Raw genomic sequence first — 19,048 nt, 5'->3', positions numbered from 1 at the left:
AAAGAAACTCAGCGTAGTGGTAGTAGATGTACAGTATTACGGAGAAATACTTCTACACGACCCAAAAGAAGGGTTGATATGAAGTCACACAAAACCGGCTGTTTCAAAAATGACTGTGATCAAAAGTCTTTCCATTTTGAAGACATTGGCCTCTGTGCTTATATACATCCACACACACCCAAAAGCAGTTTAACCCTATCATTTGATTAACGCTTTGATAGGAATGTCCATATTTAGGGGGGGGGGATTCGAAAAGTGCCTTTTAAAACTCTCCTATATTATTTTATTTATTTATTTATTTATTTACTTATTACGTTTCTATACCGCCCAATAGCCGAAGCTCTCTGGGCGGTTCACATTAAATATATCGTTTTGTTGTAGGCAATGAATACTTTATATTTCGCAGCAGAGAACCCACACTGTAAAAGGTAGAAGACACTCCAATAGCTATAGAAACAGGTTTGTTGTGATTCAAAGATCAGGTGTATTTGAACTCACCTGGTGCAGATTTCAACACCAACACATTTGGCATGTGGAACGCACCTTGATAGTAGATATATACGGCTTGCATTTTTAAATACTTGAAAGATTCAAAATATAAACAACACATTGAATCCAACACTTGTCTTAGGGCAGGCAAGAATAGCCACAGGGTCATAGAATCATAGAATAGCAGAGATGGAAGGGGCCTACAAGGCCATCAAGTCCAACCCCCTGCTCAATGCAGGAATCCACCCTAAAGCATCCCTGACAGATGGTCGTCCAGCTGCCTCTTGAAGGCCTCTAGTGTGGGAGAGCCCACCACTTCCCTAGGTCACTGGTTCCTTTGTCGTACTGCTCTAACAGTCAGGACGTTTTTCCTGATGTCCAGCCAGAATCTGGCTTCCTTTAACTTGAGCCCGTTATTCCGTGTCCTGCACTCTGGGAGGATCGAGAAGAGATCCTGGCCCTCCTCTGTGGAACAACCTTTCAAGTCCTTGAAGAGTGCTCTCATGTCTCCCCTCCATCTTCTCTTCTCCAGGCTAAATCTGCCCAGTTCTTCCAGAATTGAGGGGCCACCACTGAAAAGTCCCTCTGCCTTGTTGCCATCCTCAGAGTTTAAGAGGGTGTTCCTCATGCTGGAATGTGATGGAATGGTGTGACTCTCTCCTTTCATATTGACAATCATCTCTCTCTCTGTCTCTCTCTCCCCCCCGTAGTAAACATTTGAAGAACGGCCTTGTGAAAGACAAACGGTTATAAACAGCTCCCGCCGGACCACGGCCACAGGGATCTCGTGGGACCCGCCAGGACGCCCGCCATTCGAACCACTGCCTGCTTGGACAGCCACGGAAAGACAGCTGGCACACACCTCTACCCCGCGACTCCCAACGTTGAAATCTAGAGCTGGTGGGAGGGGGGAGTATTGGTTGGAGACTCATGGGGTCTTGGGGTTCGAATCAGGGTTCCACTGACATGATCCGGTGTGTTTGGAACTGTTGGGAGGCTGAGGAGCAGCGTTTTCTCTGTCTGGAACAGACGACAGCGCCTTCGGCGATTCAGTGGGCCCGGCAGAAAAAGACCCACACAACGGATGGTGGGGGGGAAATATCTCCTCTCCCCGTGTCCACTCCGTTGGCCTCAGCCAGTCCCTCCCCCGCTCAGGGCCTTTTTCAGGATGGGCCCGAGAGGGCGGAACGGCTCCACACCCCAATTGGCTCTCGTCTCCGGAGCCCTGATTGGTTCGGTGAAACGCGAGGGCGTCCCGTCGAAGCGCCAGGCAGCCAATCAGCGGAAGGGGAGAGGAAAAAAGCACATGTGCGAATCGATGACATTTTCAGCCCTGTGGGTGGCGGGGGCTGAGGACGAGGATCCCACAATGTGGTACTTTAACGCTGTTCCCCGGGCGCTGACCCTTATTTAAATATATTTCTGGATAGGATGGTTGGGGAAAGGGGTGACGTCTCTCTTGTCTCAGGATATGAATCCCCCCCCCCGATGCGTTATATGTGAAGCGAGCCTTGAATTGTGTTAAGTACAGGGATGGCGACCTTGTCTTGAATTTGCTCCAAAAAGAGGCTTATTTTAAAGCTTTTTTTTCAAAAATGTTTTAAACAGAAAAAGAAGAAGAAAGCAGACAGGGTTGGGGAAAGCAATTGAGGCAGATAATCCCCATTGTCTGTTTATATATAGTTGTGATCAGACGTGTCTCTCGGTGGCGCTCAGCCCGTCAATGGCTCTCGAAGCGAACGGCAGAGTAGAACCTCCTTCCTGGGATGCAGTCTACCTGCCCCATGCAACAGGAAAGTGAGGATGAGAGGGCCTGTGAAAGAGCTGGCTGATTTAGTAGGGTGCTGTTTAAAGTGTCAGTCGGCTGATATTTCCCCCGCAGAGAGGTGCCTTCATGAACCCCCGTGGACATTGGGTTGAAAAACGACCCAAAATTTAGGTTCGCTCATCTCCCACACACTCCCTGACCGAAAGACCCGTTCTTTGAGGAAGTAGGGTGCCGTGCGTTGGGATTATCAATGGCATTCATTATATTTTTTATCTAACAAGGTTGGAGCAATGTACAAAGTTTTTCCCCTCCCCAGTTTTCTCCTAGGAGGGAGGAAAAGCTGCGTGGAAGTGGAGATTTTGAATTGGCTTCTCCCTGGCCCTGATCCGGCGCTCTGGCTGCTGCAATGATGGGCACATTGCAAATGATGCCTGGTGTGGGGAAGGTGGTCAGGGAGACATTTTTCTCCCTCTCCCGTAATACCAGACCCCAACGGGCTGAGTGATGGGAGATTCAGGCAGATAAAAGGAAGGACTTCTTCACACAATGCAGAGTTAAACTGTGGAACTCACTATCGCAAGATGTAGAGATGGCCACCAACTTGGATGGCTTCAAAAGGGGGTTGGAGGCTATCCATGGCTACTAGCCCTGATGGTTCTGCGCTTCCTCCAGTATCCGAGGCAGTCAGCCTGTGTGCACCAGTTGCTGGGGAACATGGGCGGGAGGGTGCTGTTGCACCGTGTCCTGCTTGTTCATCCCAGGCCGATGGCTGGTTGGCCCCTGTGTGGACAGAGTGCTGGACTAGATGGACCCTTGGTCTAATCCAGCATCAGGGCACTTCTGATGGGTGTTGTAGTCCAAAGCATCTGGAGCATTGAGGAAGTCTAGATGGGTTAGGAGATCAGTAATGGAAACAACAAAACGGCAAAGAAAACTGACCAGAATGGTGTCTCTTCATTGGAATCACATCTCTGCCACGGATCAGGGCCACCTCTCGCCCTTCTTGTCTGTGAAATGAGGAGAATGATGTGTACTACCTTACAGGGCTGGTGTGTGGATGTCAGGAGGATGGAGCTGAGGGACTTTGAAACGTGTTAAGGTGCTCAGAGGATGAGTTTGTTGATGGCTCTCTCCTTCCGTAGAGCACAGCTGAAGAGGTGTGGGCAGCGTTGGGCGCGTTCATGCTGAGGTGACAGCATGGGGGGAGGCTCTGAACTGAAGACACAGCCTTCAAAAGACCCCCCAGGATCCTCTGTGGCAGTGGCCGCAGGCTGGTGGTGGCCCTGTCAAGGTTCTGGAGGCGTTAAACCGCTTTGCATTTGCGATTTATGTTAAGAGCTCTGGTGGGAGTTCAAGGGCTGGGCATTTGTCCTGCAAATGCGCATTCTTCCCCCTCAGTGCAGGTTTTTAGCATTTCACAGCCGACATGGGCAAACTGGATACATTCCTGGAGGAGAAGGCTATCAATGGCTATTCTGATGTTATGTTCTTGGAGCTGGTTCCAAGGAGAGTAGAACAGGAGGGCGAAGGATTTCGAAAGGACCCAAGGCCTTGGAAGGCACGGTTTGAAGAACTGGGTCTGTTTCGCTCTGCGAAGATGAAAGGCAGGCATGACGGCAGGCTTAAAATATCGGAAGGGCTGCCGTGCCAAAGATGGAGTAGACCTATTGCTGCCTCACTCCCAGGGTGCTCAAGAAACTAGAGGCAGCTGTGGAATCCGTGCCGCCAGAGACGCGTGTTCCTGTGTGACCGTGGTGTAGCGCTCTTCTTCACTTACGATGTCATGTCCCTCCCCCCTCAAAAAAAGTTGATTACACAGTTGTTAGGTTCAAAAAGGCACCTCTCCCGCGTCACCTATGGGCGTCGTTTTAAGATTCTGCGTTAGATTCTGCAACCTGCATAATTCCGGGTTTTGTAGTCATGCAGAGCATGAAACACCCTCCACCACTGGAAGTATTTGCTGCATGCCTTCCCCCGCCTCCTCCGAGATGTTAGCAAGCAAGGCAGCACATGCGCACATCCAAGCTTATCTTTGCGTTCATGAGGGCCAGGACCTTGGGCCGAGGTTCGCGGCAAGCCAGATTCTGCAACCAGATTTGCGCTGCGCATCCCCCCGGTGCTGCTAAATTGCGGCCTGCACCCAGGAGCGAGAATTGTTTCCTGGTTAGCTTCAGGGACCCATGGGATTTTGCATATGTCTGCCGATTGAGCCATGTCAAACTCACCCTAAAAAAGGAAAATACGGTTGTAGAATAATACTTTTTTAAAAAAAATTATAGAGTATTTTTGTTTTTAATGTGCAAGCTTCAGCAGCCACACCAGATTCTGCACAGGGAAGGGATGCTTATGGAAATGTGAGCTTTGCAGTTGGCTCTTGCTTTGGTTTTAACCCAGGCAAAAACTTAACATGGGTTGGGCAGAAACTGACCCCCTTCGTAAGTGTGTGAAATCCCCCCCCCCGCCCCTAATGTGGGGCGTGATGTAAAAGCAGAGTGGCCAAATGGCAGATTATCTTTTTCTAGCTTCAGTACCAAATTGAGGGGACGGACGGAGTTAAACCACACGCGATTTCTTCCCTTGAAAGATGGCATCTCCGACCGGATGCCTTCCCAGTGTTTTCGGCGACATGTTCTAGGATTCCTGACCCTTGGCCGTGCAGCCTGAGGCGGGATGGGAGTTGAAGTCCAAAATATCGGGCAGGTGCCAGTTTGAGGAGGTCTACCTTAACGGGAATTCCGGTTTTGGTTCTTACAAATCTCCGCATTCACACACAAGCATACAATATCCTCATTTGGTGGGTGGACAACATTGACCTGATCCATCCCCTGGTTTAGTTTGGTGTACACCTCACGCTGCCTTAACACCGGTTTTCTTTTGCTCCGGGCCTCGCTGCTTTGGGGCGTTGCACCGCACGTGAACCAGATGAGGTATTCCGTCCATGTACCTGTTTGTTGTGTTATTTCAATGCCAACCTTTTCATGAAAGAACTCTCATTAAAACAACCACAACCCAAAACCACTTGTAAGAGATTTACTGGAGTTTTCAATGTCTCCCCCCCCCCTCCCTGTGCCCCCAAATGGTCTAAAACCTGGCCGGATTCCTAAAGATCCCTACAGCCACACACAATCCCATCATGCTGTTCAAAAAGAAACAAGGGTCTAGTCCTCAAGGCACATCTTGTGCAGTATTGGTGGATGGACCCATCTGGGTGGGGTTCATTGCCCCATGGGATTCTTCCACTGCACATGCAGGGCTCAATTTGAGCAGGAGCAGGCCTCCCATGGGCATGTCTGGAGTGTCCTTACCTCTGACCACGTACAAAGTGCAATTCCTTTCATATGAATGTGTGTTCTGTTGAATCAGTCCAAATAGCCTAACCTAGACAGGGAGAGATCTTTGCTGTGTCAAGATTGTGTGCGTGTGTTTTACTAGAACTATAAGAACATCCACCAATTGAAGCCAAATGCAAAATTGTGTTTCGAGTAAGATGTAAATGAAAGGTAACTGGGAAAGTATCCATGGGACGACTTCCTTACACGTTTACAGCTGAGTAGCTACAGATCAGAGGTTCTAACAGCTCACTTTAGCAGTGGGGATTGGAACCCTCTTGTTGCTTCTGCGAAAGTCAGAAAGCCTTGCTGGTATTTTACGAATCACTGAAATACCAGCCAGCATATCATGCACCACGGTCTGTTCATCCCTGGGTTTAGACACCTTAAAAATAGGTTCTCTACATATCGGATTAAATAGATTAAAATGTCATAATACCATTTTAAAAATCAAACAGTCTTTTTTTAAATAAATAAATCAAAGTCCAGTGCATGAGCAGTGGTAAAACTTTCACAATACTAACAACAAAGAACGCTGCCGCAAATCACAGGAGTTTAAAGACAGACAGCCAACACAGAAGTGAAATCCGCTACCGAGGCCCCGAAGGTTAAAACCGCATGATCTTCAAATGCCTGGAAAGGGTTCGGAAGAACCGAAAGGCCTCCGCCTGGTTTCGAAAGGCTGAGGGGTCACAGCTGAAAAGGCCCCGCGTATTACGAGGGGGAACTTGGGAGACAGCAAACCCCATAAATCATCTTCAGGCGCGAGAAGTAGTAGGTACATAAGGGAGGAGGGTGGATTCCAAGGCGTGTAACGTTGTGTCAGCCAGAACAAAGACACTGAATTGCTTCCAGAAACAGAAGATGGTGGCAGCGAGAATGAGTGAAATACGTTTGTCAAATTCACTGCCCGCGTGAAGTTGCCCATCCAGGTTGAACTTGAAAGGTAGTCCCGGGTTTGTCCCTCTCATAATACTAGGGGCAGAACGGGGATCGCCCAAGGAGGTTTATTGGGACAGAAACTTCAGAGCAGTCAAAGGAATACTTCCCCTCCCTCCTCACCCCAGAATATTATTATTTAAAATGTTTCTCTCTCTCTCAAGGTCTCTGGGCGGTTGATAATGTGCTTGCGGAACTCCCTGCTACAGGATTCATCGTGGCCGATCGCCTGAGGTTTCTTTAAAAAGGCGTGAGATGAGGTTAGCCAAGATAGCAACTTCAATGGAGCCTCCAGCTCCAGTATATACTTCGCCTTAAAAAACACTGCAAAAATAAAGCGCCGTACAAATGGGGCCAACCAGCCACATGGCTTTCCTTACAGAGGAGATGCAGCCTATGGCAGCAAGGTAATATGGGCTACGCCATTTTGAATGTATTGATTCGATTAGCAGGTTCCAAGGCGGACTACACATGTTTAAGAATGACAATGATTTCATTCAAAAAAAGGAAGGCAGTAGTATGAACAATCTAATGTTACAAAGTGGCCAAAGCACACTACTACCACACGATATATATACAGGGATAGATGGTGATCATTAACCTTATTTATTTACAAATATACCGGATGCATCACCTGCACGGTCACAGATGGCACCCTCTTCCCTAGCAAAACGGTGCATTCAATTTACTCATGAGACAATCATCTTTTTACAATAAATACTTTCTGAAACACAATATACATATACCACAGTCACAGTGTTTTTTCTGTTGAAGCGACAGCGTAAGCAGGATCATAAAACCGGAGACCTGTCAAGTTCATAATGCTGATAAGAATCAAGAAAATAATAAACACAATCCTGTCCTATAAATATAGTTGAAACAGTACTACGTTGATGTCATTACCAGCACTTGACTGCATCTAAAAACTGCGACTGTGTTATACGTATGTATATTGCGTATCAGAAAGTATTTATTGTAAAAAGATGATTGTCTCATGAGTAAATTGAATGCACCGTTTTGCTAGGGAAGAGGTTGCCATCTGTGACCGTGCAGGTGATGCATCAGGTATATTTGCAAATAAATAAGGTTAATGATCACCATCTATCCCTCTCTATATATCGTGTTGTGGTAGTGTGCTTTGGGCACTTTGTAACATAAGAACTACAATGAAACACATTAAGCAAAGACATTAAAAGACACTCACCCACACGGCTGCAAAATTTTGAACAATGTCATTTGTAGTTGCCAACTTTTATTTCCGGCACGGCTCCTCTTTCAACTCCAAGCAGATCGAAATGGAGCTTGCAACATGCCCCACCACGCCCTGCACAGAGGAGCTAAGAGAAAACCAAGGAGGGCTGTTTTCAGCCACAGCTTGCTTTTAACTGGATTACTGCTGGGAAAGTATGATGAAAGACGTAGGGGGGAAATGTGCTTGACCATATGCAGAGTACCTTTTGGCGCCGAAGATGATTTCACAAGCCAGAATGCGTAAAGGCAAAATGGCTGAAGTTACAAATAGGGCATTGATATTTCTGGATCTTTGATCTGGGCCAGCCTCTGATTGGAAGGCCAAATTGGAACAAAGACTCATACAGGAATACAACGGACAAACGCTTCTCAAGAGAGGTCACACCCATCCCTACTCCAATACTCTTAACTACTACACCATGCTATTGACCCAGCCCCCTTTGAAAGCCATCCAAATTGGTGGCCATCACCACATCTTGTGGTAGTTAGGGTGACCCTATGAAAAGGAGGACCGGGCTCCTGTATCTTTACCAGTTGCATAGAAAAGGGAATTTCAGCAGGTGTCCTTTGCATATATGGAGAACCTGGTGGAATCCCCTCTTCATCACAAGAGGTAACAACCACATGTGCTGTCTTGGAGAAAAGGCAGGGTGTAAATTGGAGGTGAGAACTACTCCCGGTTGCAGTCCAACAACATCTGGAGGAACATACATTTTCCATCCTTAATAGCAATAGAATAAGCCAGAACCATTAAAACCACATTTTAGAGTCTTGCAGCATCTAAAAGACGAACACGTTTATCGCAGGGTAAGCTTTCGCGGACATCAGATTACATCTGGAGTATTGCAGAGAGACCTTGGCAGTGACAATCACATTACCAACAGCAGTCATTCACAGTGCAATTCCTGCTGATAACCCAAACACAATTTGGGTGAGCCCACTAACGGATGCAATGTGATTAAAAACAACCACCACCCTTTATCTTGATTCAAGCCTCTGGCGATTGAACTGAACTCGCTGATGAATTCTAATCCAGCGGTCTCACTGCAAATCTACCGTTGAAGTTTATTTGATTCACAACGGGCCACTTTAAGGTCAGCTACACCTGTGAGGCTGAAGTGCTGTGCTGGATGATGATGATGATGATTTTGCCATTCCTGATGTCAGATTTCTGTCTGTTTAATCGTTTCCTATTTATTCATTCATTTATTGCATTTTTATACCGTCTAATAGCTCCCTGGGCGGTTCACAAAAATTCCTGCCCTCTTGGCCCGGTGTCTATAAACCTGAAACTCCCTGTAACACCCCAGGCAGCTGGATGAGGTGACGCAGCCCACAAAAGCTTTTGCCGGAATAAACATGTCCCTCTTTCAAAGTGCCACAGGACGCTTTGTGGTCCTTGCTGCAATAGACTCACACAGATACTCCCTCGGGAAAGGGTCCCTGTTCAAATGTCTTTCTCACAGCCTGGTGTAGACCAGACCTCTCCCCAAATGCTGCGCTAGGCAGATCATGCTTGAACATAAAAACATCAGAAGAGCCCTGAGGCTGGATCAGACCAAGGGTCCATCTAGTCCAGCACTCGGTTCACACAGCAGCCAACCAGCTGTCGACCCACAAGCAGGACATGGTGCAACAGCACCCTCCTGCCCATGTTCCCCAGCAACTGGTGTATACGGTCTTGCTGCCTCTGGTAATGGAACTACCACAGAGCCGTCAAGGCTAGCAGCCCTTGATCGCCTCCTCCTCCTCCTCCAGGAATTGATCCAACCCCCTTTGAAAGCCATCCAAATTGGTGACCATCTCTACATCTTGTGGTAGTGAATTCCATAGTTTAACTCTGCGCTGTGTGAACTCTGTACCAGTGTGGCCAACCAGCTGTTGACCAGGGACCCACAAAGCAGTACACAATGCAACAGCACTCTCCCACCCATGTTCCCCAGAAACTGGTGCACACAGGCTTAATGCCCCAGATACTGGAGGTAGCATTTAGCCATCAGGGCTAGTAGCCATGGATAGCCTTCTCCTCCAGGAATTGATCCAACCCCCTTTGAAAGCCGTCCAAATTTGGTGGCCATCACTACATCTTGTGGTAGGGAGTTCCATAGTTTAACTCTGTGCTGTGTGAACTTATACAGCACCATGTACATTGATGGTGCTATATAAATAAATAATAATAATAATAATAATAATAATAATAACTCTGTGCCAGTGTGGCATAGTGGCTGAAGTGTTGGACTAGGAGTTGGGAGATCCAGGTTCAAGTCCCCACTCGGCCATGAAAACCCACTGGGTGACTTTGGGCCAATCACAGACTCTCAACTCAACCCACCTCGCAGGGTTGTTGTTGTGAGGATAAACTGGAGAGGATTATGTACGCCGCCTTGGGTTCCCTGGAGGGGAAAAGGTGGGGCATAAATGCAATAATAAATAAAATAAAGAAGCCCTTCCTTTTATTTGACATGGATCGCCCACCCATCAGCTTCATGGGAGGCTAGTATCACGGCAGAGAAATGTCCCCCTAGATCCACCTTCTCCTCATTAGGCATCCTTTTTTTGTCCACCTTTTTTGTCACCTTCCCTCTTAGGGGAGAGGCTCCTGCCCCGTCATCATTTGAGTTGCCCTTTTCTGCGATTTTTCCAGCTGTACCATATATACTTTTTAGTTCTGGTGACCAGAACGGTACACAGTATATTCTCAGTGTAGTCGCACCCTAGATTTGCACAAAGGTGGTATGATACCGCCAGTTTTACTCACAGTCCTTTTCCTAATTATTCCTAACGTGGGGTTTGCCTGCTTTCCAGCAGCCACGCACTGGGGGCCACGTAGTTTTGGAATCGGCCTCAGTCCTGGGGAAGGAAGGGTTAACTGGTTTGGCCTATCACCCAGCCATCAAAGAATGGGTTTCTGGCCATGTTATGTGAGCTCCCAAAGATCAAAAGAGACTCATCACCCAATCAAGCCTTATCAGGAGTTCTCCTCCACCCTTTCTTCCCTTGCTGGTTAAAAAGCACACCCCAGTCAATCTTCCTCTTCCTCTTCCAGGAACTGAGCAGAGTGGGTCTCTCTTTTGTTCGCAAGGGGAGATTTCCCCCCCTCTCAAGCGCCTCCAATTTATTTATTTATTTGACACACACACCCCCCCCAAAGGAAAATGGGACTTTTGCATCTCTCTCTCATCTTCTACACTGGGATGTTTTGGGTCTTGGTGGAAGGAGGCCTGGATGTGAAATCGCAGGAATCGTTGCTTTTAAAATCTCTGGGGTTCAGGGCCAAGCCGAGTCCCAAATCTCCTGGCCCGGTTCCTCCGCTACTGTGGAAAATGTTCCAAAAGAGAACCAACCCTGGGCCTTCTGCTAAAGAGTCCAAGGGACGGTGCTGGGTCGAAGAATTTAATGTACCTGGAAATATTGTTCGTGTCTTCCCGGATCAAGGTACGGTGAAAAGTTTTGGGGGAGCAGTCTTATTTCTGACGTGGGAAAATTTTGCTTGTTTCTTCATCCTTTAATTTCACAAATGCATTTGATTGGTGTGTTGTGGTGGTTTTTAAAAACGTTATAAGATGGGAAAAATGAGAATTAAAAGTTAATTAGTTCCAGCGACGAAGGATCGTTTGCATCCAAAGTTGGTACTATGTAAGTAGACCCATTGGAATGAATGGGGCTTCAGAGGATCACGCTGTATACAACCCCAAGGGAACAAATTTGGTAGAATCGATTTATTAGGTCTCTTCAACCAAAGCCCTTGAAGCAGCTTACAAAATGAGACCAGTAAAACCATTAAAGCCACATTTAAAAACAAGCAAGCAAAGATAAGGTAACGATAAAACTGCAATAAAACTAATTGCAGCAAATGAATAAGTAGTACAATCCGGTTCATAAGTGCCATTCGACGGGTTTTACTCTTGAGCTGAATTTGTAATTTATAGATGCGTAGGACTTTATCCAATTGGCTCTACGTAGAGTAGATCCATTGGAATGAATGGTACGTAAGTTAGGCAGGCGTGTGGATGTAACGGGACAACCCCAGGTGATGTTACCATGAGTGTGGAAAATATGGGCAAGAAGAAAGATGATCAGGATGTGTTAAGGGTATATCGTGGTTTTGCAGAGTTCACAAGCGAAATAAATAAATAAATGAAAGATCTCTGCCCCAAGGCGTTTACAAACGACAATATAAAAAACAACAGTGTGTGTGTGATGGGGAATTGAAATGCATGCTACATGCCCATAATTCTGTTTCCAGCTGATTAAAGCAACCAGATTTGGCACAATTGTGATTGATTGATTGGATTAAATTAGATTCTGGAGTATTTCTTTCTTTGAGAGTTTCCTGGAACTGTTAAGGCTGCAATCCTGTACCCACTTACCTGGGAGTAAGCCCTATTGAACTCAACAAGGTTTACTTTTGAGTAGACATGTATAAGGTTGTACCTCCTGGCTAAATTTCAGCATCGTGTTACACTTGCCAGTTTCTGCTTTTGCAAGCTGACTTTTCTTTTAAAGTTCCTGTTCCCCCTCCCCCCCTTTTTAAAAAGACACACCTGTGTGTATTTGCGGGGTGTGGGGAGACGTGCTTTAATAAATTTGGGGAACTTCTCAGGAATGCTTCAGCGAGAGTATTGAAACGCCAAGCAAAATGTCTTAAGAATTTCTCTTCTCTTTATTAGAACCAATTATTTTATTAATCTTTTACCTGGTGTTCTATTAAAGCTGCTATCCTATGCAAACTTACCTGGGAGAAAGTCCAATTGAACTCAGTGGAACTTACTTCTGAGTAGACCGTCGAGGGTTACCTGCAAATCTTCCTTTTCCTACTTTTTAGCTCTTCTTACAATAGTTTTTGGCACTGTTTTGCTGATGGATCGATACACCAATCTTTTTACTAATTTCTCCCTCTTTCCGATTTACTAATGTATGAATTTAACTCTCTGTGCATTTATTAACCTACTTATGTATTTCATTCCTGTGCTTTCAAATATTTTTATGCCCCCCCCCCAAATGCTTCAAATTAAAAGGTTTTAAGCATGCAGATCTTTGGTGAGATATGGAGACCTTTGCAAGGGAAAAGAGCCCCCCTCTGCAAATTGTCTGGGTTTTTCCTGTTTGAATAAATAAAAGATGCTTTTACCCTCACTGGTATTTTGGCCATCCATTAACTAGGGCTTGCCCCATCCCAGATGCAAAAGCACACAAGTCTGTTATCGCCTCATTCCATCTGTCTAGCCTGGTGGAATACACATAGAAAAGATTGCCAACTGAAAAGGTAAAAACATGCTGGACTGCTCCTGAGCTTTTAAGTAGCTTGGCCCATGGAGACAGAATGGTGGGATTTCTCATTCCCCTGTTGAGCTGCATTATCGCTTGCTAAACGTCTGTAAATCAAGCTGTTTTTAAAGGCCTGGCTGCAGTGCATAGACAGGGCCCAAACTCAGTGAGCGGAATGCATAGTTTACATGCCGGGTTTAATCTCCAGTTAAAAAGGGGGTTTGGGAGAACAGGACTAGACAAAGTCATTTGGGACCTAGTTACTTTTGAAGGATTGGCTTCACGCATATCAGCCTGCCCTCACTTTAAGATCAGAAAGAGAGGCCCTTCAGATTTACCCACCTCTGAGAGCAATTGGGTGGGTGTCAACACGGGAGAGGGCCTTCTCTGGGGTGGCCCCAAACCTCTGCAAGAAACTTCCATCGGAGGGCTGCCATGCACCATCCTTGCAGGCTTTCAAGGCAGCCTTAAAAACATTTTATTTTGCCGTGGCCTTCCCTTGATATTGTTCTTGTTCTTGGTTTTATGGTCAGTTTTATTGCTTTTAATTGCAATTTGATTGTGATTATGTTTTTATGGCTTTGAATATTTTAACTTTTATGTGTTTTATTGTTGTAAGAGGGCTTCTACCCTGAAAGGTGGCCGAGAAATGCTTTAAAGAAACAAAATAGATGAAATTCTCTGCTTAGAGCAGGGGGAAGCAGATGTTGCAATATCTGCTTTTGGGTAGTTTATTTATTTCATTTCATTTTTAAACCGCCCAATAGCCGAAGCTCTCTGGGCGGTTCACAAAAATTAAAAGTTTATTTATTTATTTATTTATTTATTTATTACATTTTTATACCGCCCAATAGCCGAAGCTCTCTGGGCGGTTCACAAAAATTAAAACCACAGTAAAACACCCAACAGGTTAAAACACAATTATGAAATACAATATAAAAAGCGCAACCAGGATAAAACCACACAGCAAAGTTGATATAAGATTAAAATACAGAGTTAAAACAGTAAAATTTAAATTTAAGTTAAAATTAAGTGTTAAAATACTGAGTGAATAAAAAGGTCTTCAGCTGGCGACGAAAGCAGTACAGTGTAGGCGCCAGGCGGACCTCTCTGGGGAGCTCGTTCCACAACCGGGGTGCCACAGCGGAGAAAGCCCTCCTCCTAGTAGCCACCTGCCTCACTTCCTTTGGCAGGGGCTCACGGAGAAGGGCCCCTGTAGATGATCTTAAGGTCCGGGTAGGTACATATGGGAGGAGGCGTTCCTTCAGATAACCTGGCCCCAAACCGTTTAGGGCTTTAAATGTCAATACCAGCACTTTGAATTGGGCCCGGACCTGGACTGGCAGCCAATGAAGTTGTAAAAGGACTGGCGTAATGTGATCTCGCCGGCCAGTCCCTGTTAATAACCTTGCTGCCCTGTTTTGCACCAGTTGAAGTTTCCGGACCGTTTTCAAAGGCAGCCCCACGTATAACGCATTGCAGTAATCCAAACGAGAGGTTATCAGAGCATGGATAACTGTAGCTAAGCTATCTCTGTCCAGATAAGGGCGCAGCTGGTATATCAGCCTGAGCTGATAAAAGGTGCTCTTTGCCACTGAGTTCACCTGTGCCTCAAGTGACAGTTCTGGATCCAAGAGCACCCCCAAACTACGGACCCGATCCTTTAGGGGGAGTGCAACCCCGTCCAGGACAGGGCAAACATCACCTCGCCGGACAGAAGAACCACCCGCTAACAGTACCTCCGTCTTGTCTGGATTGAGTTTCAGTTTATTAGCCCTCATCCAGTCCATTACCGTGCCCAGGCACTGGTTCAGAACAGCCACTGCCTCACCTGGGTTTGATGAAAAGGAAATGTAGAGCTGGGTATCATCCGCATATTGATGACACCTCAGTCCACATCTCCGGATAACCTCCCCCAGCGGCTTCATGTATATGTTAAACAGCATGGGGGATAAGACAGAGCCCTGTGGAACCCCGTGGCTTAGGTGCCACGGCACAGAGCAATAATCCCCCAGCACCACCTTCTGGAATCGGCCATCCAAGTAGGAGCGGAACCACTGCAACGCAGTACCTCCAACTCCCAGCTCAGACAATCTATCCAGAAGGATACCATGGTCGATGGTATCGAAGGCCGCTGAGAGGTCCAGGAGAACCAACAGGGTCGCACTCCCCCTGTCTCTCTCCCGACAGAGGTCATCCCACAGGGCGACCAAGGCAGTTTCCGTTCCAAAACCGGGCCTGAAACCCGATTGAAATGGATCTAGATAATCCGTTTCATTCAAGAGTGCCTGGAGTTGTCCTGCAACCACCCGCTCAAGCACCTTGCCCAGGAAAGGGATATTAGCCACCGGCCTGTAGTTGTTAACATCTTCCGGGTCCAGATTAGGCTTCTTCAGGAGTGGTCTAATTGCCGCCTCTTTTAAAGAGGCCGGCACCACTCCCTCTCTCAAGGAGGCATTTACAACCTCCTGGACCCAGCCGGCGATCCCCTCCTTATTTGATGTAATGAGCCACGAGGGGCAAGGGTCAAGCACACAGGTGGTCGACCGGACTTGGCCAAGCACCTTGTCCACATCCTCGGGCCTCAAAAACTGAAACTCATCCAATAAAACTGAACCGGACGGCGCTCTGAATGCCTCTACTAGTGGTGCTGCATTAAGTGTGGTGTCCAATTCATGACGAATCTGAGCGACTTTATCTTCAAAGTGCCGTGCAAACTCGTCACAGCGTGCTACCGAGGGTTCCACCATCTCTCGCCCTGGCCCAGAGTGTAACAGGCCGCGAACCACTCGGAAAAGCTCCGCCGGACGACACTGAGAAGACGCAATGCTGGTGGAAAAGAACTGCCTCTTTGCCACCCTCACCGCCACAGAGTAGGCTCGATAGTGAGCTCTAGCCCGTGTTCGATCAGACCCAGCACGAGTTTTCCTCCACCTGCGTTCTAGCCGTCTCCCCACTTGCTTCATTGCCCTCAGCTCAGGTGTATACCAAGGAGCTGACCGGGCTCTGCTCAGAGGGAGAGGACGCTTGGGTGCGATCGTGTCAACCGCCCGAGTCATCTCTGCATTCCACAGAGCGACCTGGGCTTCGACAGGAGCACCGGCCATATCAGCAGGAAAATCCCCCAGAGCCCTCTGGAATCCATCGGAGTCCATTAGCCTCCCGGGGCGGACCATTTTAATAGGCCCCCCACCCTTGCAGAGGGGAAAGGCCGCCGAGAGTCTAAACCTCAGTAGGAAGTGATCCGACCATGACAAGGGGGTAGATGTTAGTTCCCCCACTTCCAGATCACCATCCTCCTGCCCAGTCGAGAAAACCAAGTCAAGCGTGTGTCCCTTTGCATGTGTTGGGCCGATGACATGTTGAGACAGCCCCATGGTTGTCATGGCAGCCATGAAGTCCTGAGCCGCTCCGGATACAGCAGCCTCGGCATGGAAGTTGAGATCCCCCAGAACCACCATCCTGGGGGTTCTCAACACCAGGTCCGAGACAACCTCCGTCAGCTCAGGCAGGGAGACTGTGGGGCAGCGGGGTGGACGGTACACCAGCAGAATCCCTAATCTGTCTCGAGTACCCAACACACAGTACAGACACTCAAGACCAGCACTCGACTGAACAGGAAGCCTAGTGAGGGAGATTGTATTCCTATAGACCACGGCAAACCCCCCTCCCCGGCCCTCGAGTCTGTGCTGGTGCTGCACCGAGTACCCAGGAGGGCAGAGCTGGGTGAGAGCAACCCCTCCCAGTTCCCCCACCCAGGTCTCAGTAATGCATACCAGGTCAGCCCCCTCATCCACAATCAGATCATGGATGAGAGAGATTTTGTTTTGGATGTTGTGGGTGTTTTTATTAGAACTCCAAGATCCACCAACCAGAGACGAGTGCAAAAGACCCACGCTTGGGGAAAAAAAAGCATTTTGAGCCCGGGGAATTGTTTACAGTGCCAGAAAGGAATGAGTCTCACAAGAATTTCTATGAAAAGATCCAGTCCTGGTTGTTTGAAGTTTTCTTCATTTCAGCAGGATAGTTTAGGGCAAGAGAGGCCAGGGGTGTGTGTGGGGAGATTAATTTTGTGGCTGTTATTGTGAAATAATTGGGAGTCATGGGCTAGGGGAAATTAATTCAGCGATCTAATTGTAAATCTAGAGATTTTTTCAGTCCACCTGTCTTTCAGGACTGCTAGTAATCAGAGGCCATGCTAAGTTAACTCCTAAGTGCAGACAGCAATGTGTGCAGCTCCCTGCATGTAGAAAGCTAGCATGCCAAGAGGCTGATTAGTGCACCAAACTAAAACCGGGAGGCCTGGATTCAAATCTCCACTCAGCAACGAAGATCACTCGGTGGCCTTGGACTGAGAACTTTCTTTCTGACTGGCCTACCTCAGAGGGTTGCCGTGAAGATAATATGAGATAGGGGTCGGACTCCCTCCCTCAACTCTCAGTGAAAGAGTGGGCTTAAAAATGTAATAAATAATAAATATTGATAAAATTTGGTTAGTGAGCATGTTTAAACTGTGGTTAGGAATGGTTCACACGACACGCTAAGTCACGGTTCACATGACATGCTAAGCCCTAATGTTTAGCTCAAAATGCTTAATCAACATGGTTTAGCGTGTTGTCTGAACAGGGTCATGGATTGTGCTGTCCCTGTTCTGAAACTATTTAAATAAATTGGTAATTAATCAATTGCCTGGCATCTGCTAGCTGGCAGCACATGCCCATGATTGACTTCATCCCCACCCCCAGACTGGATGGCAGAATGTGCTTTCCTGGGTCAGTCAGCAAGATGTTCTAACGCGGCTACTCTGCCTAGCCAGCTGCCCTCACCGAGCCTCCAAGCAAGCTGATATATCCGCCTCGACCAGCTCGCATTGCTGGGTCGGAAATAAAACATTGCAAATTGTTTCAATAACTCGCGACCCATGAAGATATGAAACGTTTACCGTTGTTCATTTCCGCTTCCCTTCTAGGTGGCGATATTCATGGAGAGGAGACCCAGAGCTGGTTATGTCTCCAAAAGCGGCTGTATTTTAACCTCTCCGCCCTGGACGAAGAAGAAGTGCCGACGATGGCCCAACTGGAGATCAAATTCAGCCACAATCTGTACCAGGCCTCAGGCCCAGCTCGCCCCTACGTTCTGAGCCTCTACAGAGCACCCCAGATAGCCTTGCGGGGGGTGTCCGGCCACGGGTCCGGCCGCCAGGTCTTGGTGGAACAACCCTTCACCCACTTCCACGAGTCCTTCCTCTTCGAGGTGACGGAGTTGGCTAACGAGTGGCGGGGCCCCGACGGGAATCCTGGCCTGATCCTGGAGATCAGCGCCCCAGCTTCGCCCAACGGGACCCTCTGCTCCGGCTCCTTCCTTGAGACCTCCCTGCTGGTGGTCTCCCTCGTCCCGGGACAGTGCAAAAGCACCCGGCCGAAGCGCAGCCCCTACTTCGTGCCCGAAGCCGTCAGCAACGTCTGCAAGCCGCGTCAACTCTACATCAGCTTCAGCGACGTGGGTTGGGAGAACTGGATCATCGCCCCTCAAGGATACATGGCCAACTATTGCTTGGGGGAATGCCCTTTCCCTCTGACGGTAGAGCTCAACAGCACCAACCACGCCGTCCTGCAAACCATCGTGCACTCCCTCGACCCCGAGGGGACGCCGCAGCCCTGCTGCGTCCCCGTGCGCCTCTCGCCCATTTCCATCTTGTATTACGACAACAACGACAACGTGGTGCTGCGGCATTACGAGGACATGGTGGTGGACGAGTGCGGCTGCCGGTGAAGGGGACGCTCGCCTTCCTCTGGCGGGGTTCTGGCCGACACCAACAAGAGTCGCTTCTGGATCGCTTCCGGGCTCCCGCGAAAAGACGCGTCGGCGAAGTGAAGGCGCGATTGCTTGAAAAGAATTCGACATCCTTTTGTCAAATAACACCACCGGCATCCAGATATTTGGGGGGTCTGTTTGCGTTGTCTTTTACCACGTTCGTTTTGAAATCAAGCCCTGTTGCATTTTG

General features: G+C 47.9%; 2 protein-coding genes across 2 annotated transcripts in view; both read left to right on the top strand.

Annotated features, from left to right (window-relative positions):
- Positions 1–1,341, top strand: part of CERS1 (ceramide synthase 1) — a 29,698-nt gene extending 28,357 nt beyond the window's left edge. The window contains exon 7 of the mRNA XM_063147363.1: positions 1,200–1,341. Within this exon, the coding sequence (XP_063003433.1) occupies positions 1,200–1,242 (43 nt within the window). The 3' untranslated portion in view covers positions 1,243–1,341. The remainder of the gene's footprint in view (positions 1–1,199) is intronic.
- A 9,629-nt stretch (positions 1,342–10,970) lies between these two features.
- GDF1 (growth differentiation factor 1) lies at positions 10,971–18,816 on the top strand. The gene is made up of 2 exons (XM_063147361.1): positions 10,971–11,211; positions 18,014–18,816. The coding sequence occupies exons 1-2, from the start codon at positions 10,971–10,973 to the stop codon at positions 18,814–18,816; spliced, it is 1,044 nt and encodes a 347-aa protein (XP_063003431.1).
- The last annotated feature ends 232 nt before the right edge of the window (positions 18,817–19,048 follow it).

This window comes from Elgaria multicarinata, chromosome 23 (assembly GCF_023053635.1).
Source record: "Elgaria multicarinata webbii isolate HBS135686 ecotype San Diego chromosome 23, rElgMul1.1.pri, whole genome shotgun sequence".
NCBI lineage: Eukaryota > Metazoa > Chordata > Lepidosauria > Squamata > Anguidae > Elgaria > Elgaria multicarinata.
Note: the sequence above shows the minus strand (reverse complement) of the source record. Positions and strands in the feature narration are given on the sequence as shown.

Bases quoted from the DNA above. Each gene is read 5' to 3' on its own strand.
- GDF1 (XM_063147361.1), top strand. From the start codon at position 10,971: ATGTTTTGGGTCTTGGTGGAAGGAGGCCTGGATGTGAAATCGCAGGAA. The intron at 11,212-18,013 runs GTACGGTGAAAA...CTTCCCTTCTAG, and splicing joins TCGTGTCTTCCCGGATCAAG to GTGGCGATATTCATGGAGAG.